The sequence below is a fragment of the Tenrec ecaudatus genome, chromosome 4 (genome assembly GCF_050624435.1).
Source record: "Tenrec ecaudatus isolate mTenEca1 chromosome 4, mTenEca1.hap1, whole genome shotgun sequence".
Classification (NCBI taxonomy): domain Eukaryota; kingdom Metazoa; phylum Chordata; class Mammalia; order Afrosoricida; family Tenrecidae; genus Tenrec; species Tenrec ecaudatus.
The window spans coordinates 10,735,723-10,753,508 of NC_134533.1; the positions used below are offsets into that span (position 1 = coordinate 10,735,723).

Here is a 17,786-nt window from a genome sequence, read left to right on the forward strand (position 1 = left end):
CCCTCCGGAACATTGTCCTTCAGTAAACCTTAAGCAGGTGGATTAGTCTAACAGGGGTGGGTGACTTCAGTTCCAGTCTTGAAGGGTGGCTAAGGGGCAGAGGCTCAGGGGTGAAGGTGAGGGGCCCACCACTTTTTATCCGATGACCAGTAAGCTTGGTCTCCTTTATGATGTCGAGTCCACTTCCACATTTTCCTCTTCCACTCTGTCCAGGACTTCCTAATGGGGTCCTCTTCAGAGCAGCTGGGAGTGGTAGCAGGGCACCATCTAGTTCTTCTGGTCTCAGGATTTTTCTTGGCTGTTGTTTGTGTGGCCCATTAGTTCACTGGACTAAACGATTCCAGATGCCCTCGGGTGTTTCTTCCTATTCCTTTCCTCAAGGTGGGGAGAGACCCATAGCTGAACCTTACATGGCTGCTCATGAGCTTTTAAGACCCCAGTCACTGCTCGCCAAAGTAGGATGTCTAACATTATTTTTGCAAACTATGGGATATCAATTAACCTTCTACACTGAGCTAAGGACATAAACAAATACGTGGTTCCTCTCCTGGGTCTGGCCACAGTTTCTATATTTGCCAAGTACACACGGTGCCCCAGGTTCCCCCCACCCCGGCTCAGAACAAGAGCCAAGCTTGAGACAGGCCTCCCTCTACTCTGCTGAGCAGGAGGTGTGCCCCTTTGTCAGAAAAGTCCTCTACAGTAACCGAATTCATGTTTTTTGTGGGTGTGGAAGGGGACGTTGCGGGGGTGGGGTGGGGAGGAGAGATATGAGATGCCAATAACAATGAGAACAAGAAGGAAGATGTTCTAAATTCGACTGCAGTGAACTATGTACCAGGCAACCTTTTTTTTGGGGGTGGTGGTGGTGTTTAAGGCCTCTTTCCTGGGGGGGGGGGGAGGCATCTGCCCTGAGCCCTGGGGGAGCTTGTGTACCTTCTGGCCGTGGCCAGCAGTGACTCCCGACCAGACCGCTGTTCTTTCAAAACACATTTTATTAGGGGCACACGCCGCCGTTTCAAAGTGAGGCGATGGCTTTCCAGAGGGAGGTGAGGCCTGACTACAACGCCGCCGAGCAGAGGGGACCAGGACGGACAGCGCGGGCTCCACAGAGGGAAACGGCTGCGCGGAGGGCGGGTTGGCCGTGGGCCCCGGAAGAGAGCGGCACGTACGCGCGTTACGCCGCCGCCGCTGACGTATGACTTACGTACGACGTACGGCGTATGACGTGTGAAGTGGCGTGTGACGGCCGCTCCCGCCCCCTCGGCAGCTGGAGGCTGGAGAGGTGCCCCTCTCGGTGGGGTCCCTCTGAGGCTGCCTCTGCTCCGCTGTGCTGGCTGGAGAGGGACAAGGACACGAGGGAGTCGGCTCATCCGGGGACCCCGGGACCCCAGCCTGCAGGTCTCCAAGGTCGTCCCCCTCCCCCCCCCCCCCCCCCCCCCCCCCCCCCCGGCTCCCAGAGGGTCTTTCTCTGACGTCTGGAAACGCGTCTGTAGTAGAAGGTTCGAGAAGCGCTAACGGATAAAACTCCAAAGGTTCCACACCAGGAAACTGGCCTTCGGCTCCCCCCAGGCTCTGGCTCTCACAATGAGGCCCATCTCGCGCCCTCCTGGGAGCGCCCTTATCCCACCCACAGACCCCCCACCCACTCACCCCCCCCCGTCCCCGCCAGGCGAAGGCCCCGGGGCCTGCGCCCACGACCTCCCCAGGGTCGAACCACCTAGCCGCCTTCACCGACAGTGCGCCCCGGTCTCGTGGGGAGAGCCCCGAGCTCCGTCACCGCCCCCATTCCACAGGCAGCAGCGGCCCTGCCCTCCCCACCTGTTCCCCAGGCCGGCCCTTCCTCCTTTCCAACCCACCACCACCTGCCCAGCCACCAGGTGTTTGGACCCCCTTCTCCAGAGCAACCCAAGGAGCGCAAGGCTGCGGCTTGCCCCCTATTTCCACCACATCTCCCTGGGGGCGCAATGGGCGTTACCTCTAAGCTAGCATCTAGGGCACACTTGCAGGGGCTCAGAGCAGGTCCACGGTATTGACTTCGCCCAGCTCAATCCCCGAGTGCAGCTTGCCGGCCTTGGCGGCCGCCCAGGGCATGTTGGTGGAAGTCCACTTCACCACCCAGCCTCCGGCCTTGTCCACCAGGATGATGCCGCCCAAGCCCCTCAGCCTCGACTTCATGTAGCCCAAGGATAGCGTGGCAGCCTCTTCTAAAGACTTCCCTGAAAACAAACAAAACGTGGTGAACTGGCCCAGGGGACCCCGGAAGGATCAGGTGCCAGAAGCATTCTTCTCAGTGCCAACTAATTGGACTCCTGGCAACCCTGTAGGCCAGGGTAGAACTTCCTCTGTAGGGAGTGCGAAATCCCATCTTTCTCCCTTGGAGCAGCTGGTGGTTTCGAACTGCTGACCTTGCACTTAGCAGCCCAACAAGAAACCAGAGCCAGGGAAACCGGGATTTCAGTCACGCTTCTCTTGGACGGCTTTAAGCCCCTGGATGATGTAAACGGTTAACCGTTTCTATGGGAGGCTGAGTCCATCCAGAGGTGTCTTGGAAGAAAGGACTGGTGTTCTATTTCCCCCCAGAATCATCCAGTGAAAACCTTGGGGAGCATTTCTACTCTGACCTGCATGGGATCCCCAGGAGGTGGCGTCAACTCAGTGACAAGTGATTTTCCATTTGGATGATGAGAGAGGAGTCCCAGTGGGCCCGGTGGTTAAGAGCTCAGTTGTGAACCCCCAAAATCATCTGTTACAACCCACCGGCTACTCTTGGTTTCTGTGAAGATGACTCAAATGAATCACACCCGCTGCCATCCTGTCAACTCTGGCTCATTAACGACCAACCCTTCCAGACAGCAGAACTGACCTATACTGTTTCCAAGGCTCTGATCTTAATGGCAGCAGGCCGCCACCTCTTTCTTCCGCCGAGCCGCTGGTGGGTTTGAATCGCTGACCCCACACTTAGCCCCTGTGCCACGTGGGCTCCTTTCTGTAAAGATGACCCCCGTGGTAACCCTCTGGGCAGTTATACTCTGCCCGAGAGGCTTGCTATGAGTCAGAAGGGACCGGATGACAACTGTTGGCGTTTCTTTCGGATTGCTTCCAAGAAGCATATTCCCTAGATGAGGCCCGGATGACAGAATGGGTTATGTTAACTGCAAGGTCAATAGTTTGAACCCACTAGCTGCTCCGAGAGACAAAGATGAGGCTGTCTGCTCCTGTCAAGATACAGCCTCAGTGGGAAACCCAGGTGAGCAGCTCTACTCTGTCCTTGAGCGGCACTAGGAGTCGGAATCCACTCAATGGCCGTGCCTTTCAGTCACAGAACAGCTGGCCAAGCAGAGCTGCCGGTTCCCCCACACCGGCGCTCGCAGCCTCCCGGGGTGGGACAGACAGACAAGGCCAACGAGGAAGGTGCTTCCCCATCTGTCCACCCCTGCACAACGGCGGACCCTGCCCTGTGCGTTCCACACCTTGTTCTAGGTGGAAGAGCGTCAGCCGGGCCAGATTCACCTTCAGGATGCTCTCCCCGTGCCCCGTGGTTGACACGGCGCCTATGTTGTTGTCAGCGTAGCCTCCGGATCCTGCTCGGGAAAGGAGGGGTCGATTAGTCCTCGCGGGTCACCACTGAGACGGGCCCGCACATGTCACAAGTCTAAGGCTCAAGTTCCAAGTTCGGGCTACAGTATGGACCCGCGTCAGATCAGTGGCCGGCCATGGCCCTGTGGGTATACTGCATGCCCTGAAATCCAGGCAGCCGAGGAGGGGGCCTCAGGTGGTGGTGGAGGGGGGCTTGATCTCCTCTGCTCCAAAGCCCATCTTCCCCTCTTGCTCGGGGTAAGGCACCCACAACGTCCCACTCTGGACCCTACCACTTTGGAAGGAAATCCACTGTGATTGTGTTTGAGGGTCGCTAGGAAGATGGCCACATTCCCATCGTCTGGGACATAGGGTACTCACCTGACACCCATACATTCTGGCCCCAGGCCTTTCCCTTTGTTGGGGGTGGGGGTGGCTTTTGGACGTGAGGGAACCACACCTCCCTCATCTAAGTGTGTGTGTGGGGTGTCTGTGTCTGGAGCATAGGCTGCTGGTTAGGTTTTTCTTTCTTCTTTTCGTCCAGGAGGAAGCATCCTCTTGCCATCCCTCCAGCGGCTAACACAGGGCTACCAAGAAAGGAGGAGCCTTTGCCCTCCCCTAGTCGATGCACAGGCCTGGTGGTTGATGTGAGCTGGGCCTGGGGAACAGACTCATGCACGGGAGCCCTGGGCCCAATGTCAGAACTCAAGGCTTCCCACAGGCTGAGAAGCCCCCGGTTCTGACTCTGGCTTTGGTGGGAGCTGAAACCGGGTGGTGAATGGGAAGCACTGCAGTGGGCAGTGCATCTCCTTGTTCCTGTTGGCAGCTGCCGTGGGAACAGGCTACTGTGGGTTTGAAAGCAGGCCCAGAGTGTGTCTTCTTTCCAGTCACCCAGGACACAAATGGCCAAGGACTGTGGAGCGCATGTGTACACATATGCAGCAGAGACAACCTAACAGGCTCGAGACAGCTGCCCCCAGGAAGGCCTGCTTACAAGGACGGAGATTAAGTTTTTCACGAGTGTCCCAGGTAGATACCATGCAGGGTCACGGTCTGTTGCTGGGGGGTGGGGGGTGGTTGTCTTTGTGTGACCTCTCTGACTCCATCTAAAGAGGACTGCGGCCCTGACCAGTGGCCCCTGGCTCCTGGTTTCCTTCTGACTTCGCCTCAAGAGCCTTGACCCTTTGCTGATATTTGCCCTGCTGGAGTAGTGGTTACCTATGCCTTGGGCTGCTAACCCCCAGGCCAGCAGTTTGAAACGACCAGTCTCTCTTTGAGAGAAAGAAGAGGCTCTCTCCTCCCGCAATGAGTTCCAGTCGTGGAAGCCCAGAGGGGCACGTCTAGCCTGTCCTAGAGGCGTGCTGTGAGTCGGAATTGACTTGATGGCAAGGAGCTTGGTTTCTTTTTATTTTTGCCTTGTGCCTTCGAGCCGAAATACTCCTCTGCTGGGAGTTCACTTCAGCTATGTGGAGTCCTGAATCTTCCTAGTGAATCGTGGGACCTGAGACACACAGGCAGTTTGCCAAGATGACTACGGTGGTATCAGAGGGGGAATACTGCCACCTGCTGTCCATGTAGGTCATCTGCAGCCACGCAGAGCCCGCTGGGCTGGGCTGGCAGGGCAGAGTCAGGGCAGGCACATGGGGCACTCAGAACCAAGACCAGGCATTCTGAGGCTCTCAGTGGTGCCTTCCCTCCCTCCAGACTTAACCATCACAGGTCCGACGTGGACGTGAGTGTCTAGGATCTGACTCGGGGTGGCCTGATAGCCTCGTTTGGATGCAGCTGGCTGTCAGTGGGGTGTGTGCCAACTCGCCCTGTCTCTGGAGAGTGAAATATCTCAACTCTGAAACGAAGCATCTAGAGTCTCCTCTTAAGTTGGTGACACAATAAAAGGCCATCAAGGGTCTTCCCCTAGCCCTGCCCCTAACACTTCCCTATCTCTGGGGCTCAGAGGGCATTTCTGCCTGCATGTCACTTGGGGTGTCTACCTCGGGCCCCTCAAAACATCTAATGGTACCCTTATATTCTCAGCCTTCTAGGTGGTTCATTCAAGCCCACGTCTGCACATGAGTTTTCATGGGCGCAAGTCTCTTGGTTCCAAACCTGGGGTTACAGGGAAGCAGCAGGTGCTACAGGGTAGCTCAAGGGGCAGCTTTAGGATCCCTTATCCTTTCCCCGAAGACATCCCCCAAAGAGAAGCCATTTGGCAAAAGCAGAGATGTTGGCGACAAATGGCCTCTTTCAAGGTAGCACCCAAACCACCTCTTCCAGCCCAGTCGCCACTCCCGGGAATTCTGAAGCGGCCACCGTGAAGAGAAGGGAAGTAGAATCAAGGAGAGGAAGGGTCAAGAATGAGGAGAATTCGGTGACAAGGGATGCAAGGGACAAAGGGCCAGGCACCCCCATCCGTCCTACCTACACATGGTGAGTCCCCAACTCGGCCGACCATTTTATTGATGATGCCCCCGGTGGAGGTGGCGTAAGCTACGTTCCCTTTGCAGTCCAAGGCAACGGCACCCACGGTTCCCATATTTCTGTCAGAGAAACACAGGTGACAGATTTAAAATGACACACTCCTCCACGTGTAACGGTGTAGCTGCATACCCTCCTTTCAGTCCCCATGCTGGGAGTGGCAATGGGGTTCATGCTGATTCCCACATCTCTCTCTCTCTCTCTCTCTCTCACACATACACACACACACACATACACACACACACACACACTGCTGGGAGTGGCAATAGGATTCATGCTGATTCCCACGTTACACACACACACACACACACACACACACACACACACACACACACACACACGAGAAAGCCTCTTTTCAGTTTTATTCTAAAGTCAAATCATTTCAGCTAGGTGACTAGCATTTCTTTGGGAATTCTCATTTCACCACTCAAGGCAGCGGGACTTGGTGAAGCCGGACATAGACATGCTCCATGACCAAGCAGTTTTACTCCTAGGTGTACAGCCAACAGCCATGTGGGCACACGGTTCCCAGTAGACGGATGCATGCTGTTTGTAATGACCCCAAGTTGTAGGAAGGCCCACTGTCTGGGGGTCAAACAGCCTTGAGGGAGACTGACCGAGGTCTCTTCACAAAATGCAGCGCCACCCGCAGTGAGAATGAACAAATTTGCTTTGTGCAGCCCATGGAAGTACAGCCTCAGTGTGATGTTGAAAGAAGGTGACTTCAGAACTTGCTACCGTTCAGTCCATTCCGGCTCATCGTGACCCTCCAGGGCGGGGGAGAACTGCCCCCGTGGGTTTCCAATACAGTTAACTCTTTATTGGGAGTAGAAGACCTCCTCTCTCTCCCTCGGAGCAGCTGGTGGTTTTGAACTGATGCCCTTGTGGTTACCAGCCCAATGCATAACTCACTAAGCCACCAGAGCCCCTAGCCCCTCAAAACAAATGCGATCTAATTCCACTTAACTGGAGTGCAAAACCAGACCAAACCTATCCGTGGTGTTAGAAGTCAGGTAAGTGGTTACCCTGGGAGAAGTAGTGAGCACATGGGAGGAGCATGAGGGAGAGCTGCGGCACTGTGCTTGCCGCTCTTCCGTCGGGGTGCTGGTTACACAGGTGTGTGCACACTTGTGAAAATAAGTGCACACCAACTAAAAAGGAGGGGGGAAAGAAAAATGGGGAGTGGGGGAACCCAAAGGGAGGGTATTGTTTATATCGCCACAGGGAAAGAGAGACCAGACTTCAACCCGGTGCTCCAAGATGTGAATGCAACATACCAGCATGAAGCAGGGAAACAGTAGAGAGGTCCGAGGGGCTGGTCCCAATCCCAACTATGTGGACAGCTCCCCTCCCCCCCGAAAAATTTACGTGAGAATGCAGCACTGAAGCTACAGCTCAGGGAGAGGGGCATGTCTGATCAGAGCACACAGGAGCAAATGAAGGGGGAGGAAGAGAGAGTGGAGCACATACTGATCCACCAAGCCTTGAGGATGATATGCCTGCTCAGAGCACCCAATGCACAGAGAGGACCATATGGCTTGCCCCACTACGAGAGACAATATCCCTTACTGACCCATAGTCTTATGGGGGACAACACTAGAGACAGAGTAGGAATTGCACCCGATCTGACCCCACCACACCAAGGCAAAACACTAAGGGCATGCAACAGAACAGCAAGGGGAGCAGAGCAACTATGGAAGGAACGTTAAAAATAGACTTTGGGGCCAGGGCGTGGCGCCTCATCAGATTTGATGGAAAAACACTCTTAAAGGTCAACAAACAGTCCTTGAACTATTTACAGGCTTTTTATTTTTGGTCATTGGTTTGTTGTTGCTTTCTTTTGTTCTGTCTTGTTTTTGTTCATATTATCTCTGCAGGTCTAACCAGATAAGATAGGTGGGATAAACAATTGGAGGAGAAAACAAGGGGACCAATGGTTCCCTGGGGGACATGGGAGAGGGGGAAGTGGGGGACAGGAAGTGGTGTTGACAAACCCAGGGACAAGGGAACAACAAGTGAACCAAAATCAGTGGTGAGAAGGGTGTAGGAGGCCTGGTAGGGCTTGATCAAGGGCGATGTAACTGAGAGGAATTACTGAAACCCAAATGAAGACTGCGCATGATAGTGGAACAAGAGGAAAGTAAAAGGAATTGGAGGAAAGAACTAGGAGTTAAAGGGCATCGATAGAGGTCTAAATACAGTCATGTACATATGAAAATATATTTATATATGATGATGGGGAAATAGATCTATGTGCATATACTTATAGGTTTAGTATTACGGTAACAGAGGGACTCAAGTACTCCCTCAATGCAAGAACACTTTGTTCTATTAAGCTGGCATTCCATGATGCTCACCTTCCCGACATGATCGCTGAAGACAAATGGGTACATAAGCAAATGTGGTGAAGAAGCTGATGTTACCCAGCTATCAAAAGAGATAGTGTCTGGGGTCTTAAAGGCTTGCAGGTAAACAAGCAGCCATCTAGCTCAGAAGCACACATGGAAGAAGCACACCAACCTGTGTGACCACAAGGTGTCAAGGGGATCAGGTATCAGGCATAAAAGAACAAAAAAGAACAAAAAAATAATATCACTGTGAACGAGGGGGAGTGCGAAGTGGGGACCCAAAGCCCATCTGCACGCACTGGACATCCCCTTACAGAAGGGGTGTAGGGAGGAGACGAGCCAGGGTGCAGTGATTCATTGATGAAACACAACTTTCCTCTAGTTCCTAAATGCTTTATCTTCCCACTATCATGATCCTAATTCTACCTTATAAATTTGACTAGACCAGAGCATGTACACTGGTACAGATAGGAACTGGAAACACAGGGAATCCAGGGCAGATGAACCCCTCAGGAGTAGTGAGAGTGGTGATACCATGAGGGTGGAGAGAGGGTGGGGTAGAAAGGAGGAACCATTACAAGGATCTACATATAACCCCCTCCCTTGGGGAAGGACAACAGAAAAGTGGGTGAAGGGAGACGTCAGACTGTAAGACATGACAAAATAATAATTTATAAATTATCAAGGGTTCGTGAGGAAGCGGGGATGGGGAGGGAGGGGAAAACTGAGGAGCTGATACCAAGGGCTCAAATAGAAAGCAAATGTTTTGAGAATGATGATGGCAACAAATGTACAAATGTGCTTGACACTGGCAACAAATGTACAAATGTGCTTGACACCCTGGATGTATGTATGGATTGTGATAAGAGTTGTACAAGCCCCCAATAAAATGATTAATAAAAAAAGAACTGCACCAACATGATTTGTGCACTTTGCTATGTACACTGTATATATGGCTGTGGTGACTTGATATGACCCCTTTAGCCATGGCCTTTGCAACTCCTTCCACACAGTGGCTGGGTGGGACGATGCAAATGTGAGATGCTGGGGAATTAGCTAACCTGCTAATAATTAAAGTAAGGTACTCACAACCCCCTTGTGAGGTAGGAGCGATTCTTTTGCGGTCTTTATTCAATGTCCAACTTCCCCATGTGTAAGAGGTGACTGAAAATACCATGGCTTGGGTCAGGTGCACCTCGGGTCCTCAAAGTAACCTGCAATGAGCCCTTGTACAGCACATTTACCCAGCGTGGTGCGTCTTTTGAGCTCTTGAACGCTGCTTCTATGAGCGTCGATTGTAGACACGCGCAAGACACAATGCTTGACAACTTCAGCCTCTTCTCCACTTATGACATTATCTATTGATCCAATTGTGAGGATTTTTCCTCCTTTACAGTGAGTTGTAATTCACAATGAAGGCTGCAATCCTTGATCTTCATCAGCATGAGCCGTCCTTCAGTCCTGATGCCCATTCTTCTTCACAGAATTCCGCTTCTCTTCGGGTTTGCCCAGCATACAGATTGAATAAGTATTGTGACAGGATACAACCCCGTCGCACACCATTAGTGATTTTAAACCATGCAGTATCCCCTTGTGCTGTTCACATAACTGCCTTTTTATCCATGTACAAGTTCCACAAGAGCACAATGACGTGTTCTGAAATTCCCATTCTTCTCAAAGCTATCCAGTTTGTTAAGATGCACAGAGTTCAATGCATTTGCATCGTCAGTGAAACACAAGTACCGTCTGTCTGGTACCCTCAGCTGCCATCAGCAAGGACATCCCTTGTTCCAGGACCTTTTCAATGTGGCCTGGACCTCTGGCAGTTCCCTGACTGTGCTACTGAGCGCCTACTAAGCATGTGCGGATAGCAAAATTTCAACATGGATTTCACTTTCAACTGGGACTTAGACTGTTTGCCAGCACATGGTGGGAGGTCAGATGCTTAGAGATATTCCCCCTGAAGGCACTCAGCGATCAGACTACTGTCTGGTCCACTGTAGGTGGGGCTCACACCCTACTGATAAGGATAGTAATTGTTTCCACAGGGAGCCAGAGATGTGGTCAAACCTGACATCCAAAGTTAGGCTGCCATCCTGAATCTAGGATCCACCCATCTTATCACATGTGTATCCCTAATTCCTCCCCTTCCTATTTGTGTATACCCCTAAATCGTCCCCCTCTCATTACTGCATTATCTATATTACAACCCCTTCCTGTGATGTATGTCTTTACCTGTAATCAGGAGGCTTGCAGGCCCTCAAAGGCATATAAGCCTTAGTTAGAAATAAAAGATCTCTCTCCCTGGTCCTCTCTCCCCCTCTGGTCCGTGCTCTCCTGTCCCCCTCCCCTTGTCCTCCTGCCCCTCCCTCTCTCTCCTGCTCTGTACCGCCAAGAGAAACTGAGGAGAGCATGCTACCATGAAATGCATCTGACTCAGTTATTTCAATCTCTCTTCTCTCTTATTCCTATAATCTTTACTTATTATCGCCATACAATTGCGTCTATTGGACCCGTGATGATCTGTTAGGGGCTGGCTCCCCTGACAGTGGGTCTTCTCTGATTTACCTAGGTTCTTCTCATCTAAATTACATCACTTCTCCAGAACTCAGTGCAGTGGTCCTCAACCTTCCTCATGCCACGGCCCTTCAGTACAGATCCTCAGGTTGTGGTGACCCCCCAACCATAAAATTATTTTCGTTGCTACTTCACAACTGTAATTTTGCTACTGTTCTGAATTGGGCGACCCCCGTGAAAGGATCATTTGACCGCCCCCCCAAAGGGATTGCGACCCACAGGTTGAGAACCGCTGACTTAGTGGGTATTTCCACCACATATTTGAGAGTTGTTCTATGCTGAAATATGACGAACGAAGGTCATCCAGCTTCGGGCATATCCACAAAACGCGGCACTGCCTCTCCTCTTGTTCCAGAGCCGCATCACCGTTGGCACAGCTAAAGCGTGCCCTTTGGAAATAAATCAAGCACCATACGTAGCTGCTCCATAGAGCAACATTCTTGGGTCATCAGTCAGACGTCTTGCCTTTGCCATCTTTCATTTGCCATTCAATTAGTCCCCTTCTCATAGGCGTGCCTTGGGCAATCTTTTATACCAATGTCTATAATCGAACGCTTATTTAGATTCTTCACTTAAGACAAAACCCATACTTTTAAGAGCTGGCATAAAACCCATGAAGCACACGCTGGCTTAGACATGAAGCACACGCTGGCTTAGACCTGTGTCTCTTCTTTGGGCAGAGTAATGAATGACGCCGATGCTCAATATTTGTTGCTCAACAAGTCTTCTGACCATGGTCCCTTCTGGTTACACCTAGGAATCATTTTATTTTTCAAAATCGATGTATGATTTGATTTCATTCTGTCATCTACTAATCAAATTTGTTTGAATTCACCAGCCAAACAACAACAACAACAACAAACAAAGCTTATTGTCATCGAGTTCATCCTCACTCCTGGTGAACCCACATGTGACAGTGCTCTCAATGGGGGTGTTCGTGGCTCTACTCTGTATGGAAGCAGATGGCCAGGCGTCTCTTCTGCAGTGCTGCTTAGGGGGTTTGAGTAGACAACCTTTAGCTGAATAGGTGAGTGCGAATCTTTGGTGTCACCCTGGGACCTACAACCTCGGAGCAGGATTGTGTCCACAAAAGGGGGGTTTGAATTGACATGTGCGATGGTGGTTACGCATAGGACCGCGATCCCCATGGTCGGCAGTTAAAACCAGCAGTGGCTCCTTGGGAGAAAGATTTGGATTTCTACTTGTGTCGACAGTTACACTCTCAAAAATGCACAGAGGGTCGCTGTGAGTCAGTATTGACTCAATGGCAGGACTGAGTTCTGGCGGTGCAGTGGGCTAAGTGCCGGGCTGCTGCTTGTTGAATAGGTGAACATATTAGCTATCCCTCGGGGGAGAGATGACACTTTCTTCCCCCATGAAGATCCACAGCCTCAAACACCCCTCCCCCGACTGCCGGGACAGTTCCACCTGGTCCTATAGTGTCCCCGTGAGCAGCAATCGACTCCATGACAGCGGGCTGTTTATTTTTCTTGGAGGTGTAAATGCAAGTGTAAATGTGCATCCGATTCTGAAGGCGCAGTGTCATCATTCCTTTTCATTATTTTTCATGATAATTATGCATGGTCTTTGATCACCAAATTACAAAATCAGTTTTGCCCAAACCCAGAGAAATGCCCGTGGTTCTCTGCTCCATCATGCTGAGCAGACAGTTGCACGTGGCTCAGTATGTGCCTCCTCGGAGAGCCTTTCCGGAACGTGGCACGGATGGGGCCTAGTGCTGTCGTCTCTCTCCTCATATTACCAAGTGCCTGCCCCTTCAGTCTTTCCCCACTCCTGGTGTGTTTTGGGGGAACGGGGTGGTTTTCACGCTCAGCAGTGACGTTTTCCTCTAGCTAAGAATATGAAGTTCCAGGCTTTTCTTCAGACCTGCTCAGGTTGTGGATTTGTCGGCAATGATTTCCTCACTCATCGTCCTTGTTCTGATAAACCAATAACAAGTCTTCATTTAGCACAGAATGTCCACTGTGGGCCATTCTGTGTAGGAGCCTGGACAGAAGATCACGTCCTTTCACTTTTTCCAGTTTTTAAGAAAAATGGCAAAATGAGCAGCTTCTTGGACTTAAAAAAAAAACCACAACAACTTCTATTCCCTTTCCTGCATTCCATTTTAGTATCCTTCTTCTTTCCCCAATCCTGACGGATTTTCACTTTCCATAATCTAAGACAGTGGTTCTCAACCTGTAGGTCGCGACCCGTTTGGGGGTCGAACGACCCTTTCACATGGGTCGCCTAAGACCATCGGAAAATACATATTTCCGATGGTCTTAGGGACGGAGACACCAGACACTGCTCCTCTATTGTCTCCAGGAGGGTCCGCCCACACGCAGAGAAGTCCACATACAAATACCCAGCGTGAGGACTGTTACCCATGCTACACCGTGCTTCAAGACACAATTTCATTTATTTGTCATTAGAAATAAATATTTCACAATATATAATTACATATTGTTTTTGTGATTAATCACTATGATTTAATTATGTTCAATTTGGAACAATGAAAATACACCCTGCATTTCCGATATTTACATTACGATTCATAACGGTAACAAAATTACAGTTATGAAATAGCAATGAAAATAATTTTATGGTTGGAGGTCACTACAACATGAGGAACTGTAATAAAGGGCATTAAGAAGGCTGAGAACCACTTAAATAAGATATTGACAAAGAATGTAGCCATTTTACCACAAGAAAGGATATGATCATTCAGTAAAGGAAAAATTCAATAGAGAGGTCTAAAAACCCTGAAAAAGTAAAAAAAAAAAATCAAAATAAAAAATAATGAAAATTCATTTACTGGTGGCGTAATGGTTACAAGTTGGGCTGTGATCCACAAGGCCAGCAGTTCCAAACCATCACCAGCTCCGCGGGTAAAAGAAAGCCATTTATAACGTGAGGATTTCAAAATGTTCTTGGAAAAAAAAAATAATGAAAATTATTTACAGATATAATTTTAGAGTTTTCTTCTGAAATACATAAGTATTAACATGGAAGGTCTTAGTGTGCATGTTCATTAAGGTATATAATATCTAAAATGAAAATGATGGATAAGGAGGAATTTTCACTAGTATAATTTTGAAAAATGTCGTCAGATCTTTAGAGTTTGAGAAAAGCTTATCATCATAGCATTTAGAGTCCATTTAGTTGTCATGGCAAAGAGTTGGCCCTTCACACGCTGTGTCCGGGACCGAGTTTCCCGACACTGGGGTCCTAGGCATGAAAACGTAGGGAATTTGAATCGAGGTGCGTTATGTCCAACACAAGGTGCCCTAGGGGTATAATGGTTACGCGCTGGGGGCTGCTAACTGCAACGTCAGTAGTTTGAAGGCACAGCAGAAAGATGCGACTCTGTACCTCTGTAACGAGTTGCCGTCTCAGAAACCCACAGGGGCAGTTCTATCCTGTCCTGTCAAAGATGAATTGACTTGATGGCAGTGGGTTTGAGTTTTGAGTATCAAATGCACATCCCATTTTGAAGATTTAGTTTGGAGAAAAAAAACACGAAACATCTCATAAGTGCTTTCTTATTTTACAACATGTTGACATGTGGTATGTCTAAAATATTGGGCTAGGTCAAATACATGATTCAGCTCAGCAGTTAAAAATTTTAAAAAAATGTTTTCTTAAATGTGGTGACTAGCCGAATCCAAAGTGCATATGTGGCCCTCATTATGTTCCTACTGAAAATTGCTGGTTTTGTTTCATGTATTTACAAATTTACAAGCAAAACTCCAAAACCCACTGGCACTGAGTCAATTCTGACTCATCGTGACTCTGTAGGGCAGAGATGAACTGCTCCTTTGGGGTTCTGCTACTGTTGGCCTTGAACAGCCAACCTCATGGTTAGCAGCCCAAAGCTTAAAACCCCTGCACCACCAGGGCTCCTTTAAGAATAAAGTTGGATCATTTAATTCATGGCTACATAAATGTGGCACTGATTCACAAATCCTTCCAGAACCACGATTTCAGTGTGCAAACCCAAATCGACTGCGCTGCCACCGAGTCAACTGTGACTCTTACGACCCTTCAGGACAGAGTGGAACCACCCCAGTGGGAGCAGACAGCCTAGCCTTTCTCCCTCATGTATAAAGGAGCCAGAAAATGGACAGTGGGCACCACTCAGAGGCAACATCAACCTATCTCACAAACTCAAGGATCCAGCTCTTTCTGTAACTGAAGTCCTCCTGCTGCTCCAGTCTTCCACACGGTCCAGGACAGCGTCCATCCTGACATCAGGATGGTACAAACCCATAAGGCACTTCAGGTCAGGTAGATGGCTTCCAGAGGGCCACTGAGCAAGAGACGCACAGAAGGGCTTCTTGGTGCCCATGCTGAGCCCCGGGGGCTGAAGGGTGTGGTGCTCATGTGCTCTGCCACATGGCCCTTGTTGTGTTTGTGATATGGGGTCCTCCTAAAGGTGCATGGCCCAGGAACCTTTGCGGATGTCAAAGAGCAGCGCTGGGTGGTAGGGATGTGCTGCTACAGAACTTAGAGAGAGTTCTGTATGCCACCTGTTGACAGAGCAGCACCCTGGCCTCAACTGCGGGCTAGCAAAACAGTACCCCCTTAGGGAGTCACAAAGTGGCCAGCCTCGTGGGGCAGATTCTCACACTGGACTACACATCAGACCTACCTGTGAGGCTTCTGCATAATGTACCTGGCTGGCCTGTCCACTTGTGAGAAAGCGGGTGGTGGAGGTGCCTGACCACCTCAGAGAGAGAACCCCCCTCAGCTGCCCTTCAATGCGGGGTGCCATGAAGCGGGGAAGTCAGACCCACCTCCTCTTCCCAGCTTTTGACCCATTCGGACACCAGCTGGCCCTCCCAAGGCGCTCTCTTACTTCTCTGCTGGGCTCAGCACGCTTTGTCGCGACGGCCACGCAGATTCCACACACAACACTCGTGCTCATGGGCTTTGTTACGGCAGCAGCAGGCTACATTCAGGATCAGGAATGACTCTGGATACCGTTCTTCAGTCAGGACAGCAGCCTATCAACGGTGCCCACAGGCAGGCCTCTCCCTGGCCCTTTGCCCGGTGGATCTCTCGGTTCAGCTGTTTCTGCCTGGCTCAGGTGAATGTTATAAAGTTCCCTGACTGCAAGAAGTGCTCAAAGGCATTCAGCTTTTCCACACGTCTCGGCTTGAAGGCGCTCAGCAATCTTGCTCCACAGTGAATGGCAAAACTGACCAATCCCCTCATCAGAGTTCTAGATACCTTATTTATATGGTCCCACCCCACGAGGCGGTTGCTTTATTGGCAAGCTATCTAATCCCCTTGGTGGGCCACAAGCCCCTCGGTCACCCAGTCATTTGCTGGGAGTGAACACAGACTATGGCTGCCAAGACCATGTTTCATTCTCTACACGGCACCATCTCAGAGCCATTACATTCAATTAAAACTAGAAAGAAATTTTTTTGCATTAAATTTTTAAGGGATGGCAGGAGGAGGCAAGCAGGAGGATTTTAAAAAGTGTCCCCAGGTGGCGGAATAGTTCTACAATAAAAAGGAAGCAGAGCGTCATGGACTGAATTGTGTCCCCTAAGAATATGTGCCAACTTGGCTGGGACATGATTCTCGGTGGTTTGGCAGTTGTGCAACGATATAATTTGGCAGTTTTCGCCCCGTCGGCCCCTCCCCTTCCCCCATGATGTAATCGGATGTGACCATCCATTCAGTGGTAAGACAATTAAGATGGGATTTAACACTAACTGAGATCATAGGCCGATTTGATATTGTCCTGGGTATGTCCTGGATCACCTTCTATCATTCAAGAGATAAAAGGTGAGAAAAATGCGCGGAGGAGGAGGGCCCTTAGAATCACCAAGAAGAGCTGGGAGTAAAACGTGCCCTTTGGTCTTGGCTGAGACCCTATGCTGAGAACGTGCTAGGCCCCGGGGAAGATGGATGCTAAGATACACAAGGATCTCCGGGGACACCAGGCCCACAGCTGTTGAAGAAAGAAAGGACCTTCCCTTAGGGCTGACGGAGGGAGTAAGCCTTCCCCAAGGCTTCTAGCTTTCAAAATTGTGAGAGTAAACATCTACTCGTTAAACGCCTGCCAGCTCTGGTATTCCTTATAACAGCTCTAGAGAAACTGAGACAAAAAGCTGACAGTCTGGACTGCACTAAAACAACAGGCTATTTTCAACACAGAAAACCCAATTTCAGGATGTATGGACGCTAGGCGTTAAAAAAGCTATGTGCTTTCTCTGTGTAAGCAGCTCATCAGGCAGTTAAGGCCATAGAGGTCTGTGGTGTGGCGTCAACCTAGCACCGACCAGGAAGCATCCAGACGGCTTGTCCATCTAACGCCGGATCAGATTAGAAACGGCCCTCTGGTTTATTGAAGTAGAGTCACTATTCACCGGAGTAATTGATGAGCTAAACGGAAGAATCAACCGAGTTGTTGGCCCATGTTTTAGAGGGATCTATTTGGTGCGAATGACCTTTGACTTTGATAAGTGTAGACAGGTATTTCCCTTTTATGTTTGGGAGACAACTCCCTGCCCCCCAATAAGAAACGTGAGTGTGAGCCGATGCTTACTTTTTACAGTCTGCTTTCTGCGCCCCTTTCTCACGCTTCTCCTTCTCCAGGTGCTTCCTGCTTCTCTCGGTGACCAGCTGCTCCCCAGGAATCTGTGGGACCCCCATGGATGCTGCAAACTTCTCGGCTCCTCGGTCAGTCAGAAAGCAGTGAGGTGTCTGAGCCAGAAAGAACCACCACGATGGTTAGCACGTCGAACCGCCAAACCAACCAGACCAAACCAACCAGACCAAACCAACCAGGCC

At 50.2% G+C, this 17,786-nt stretch overlaps 1 protein-coding gene across 3 annotated transcripts in view; it reads right to left on the minus strand.

Annotated features, from left to right (window-relative positions):
• Nucleotides 1–974: 974 nt before the first annotated feature.
• Nucleotides 975–17,786, minus strand: part of ASRGL1 (asparaginase and isoaspartyl peptidase 1) — a 32,644-nt gene continuing 15,832 nt past the window's right edge. For all 3 annotated transcript variants that reach the window (XM_075545620.1, XM_075545618.1, XM_075545619.1), the window contains exons 4-8: nt 17,542–17,699; nt 5,995–6,113; nt 3,471–3,581; nt 1,976–2,216; nt 975–1,334 (exon numbers count right to left, since the gene is read on the minus strand). In XM_075545620.1, the coding sequence (XP_075401735.1) occupies nt 2,011–2,216; nt 3,471–3,581; nt 5,995–6,113; nt 17,542–17,699 (594 nt within the window). In that variant the 3' untranslated portion in view covers nt 975–1,334; nt 1,976–2,010. The remainder of the gene's footprint in view (nt 1,335–1,975; nt 2,217–3,470; nt 3,582–5,994; nt 6,114–17,541; nt 17,700–17,786) is intronic.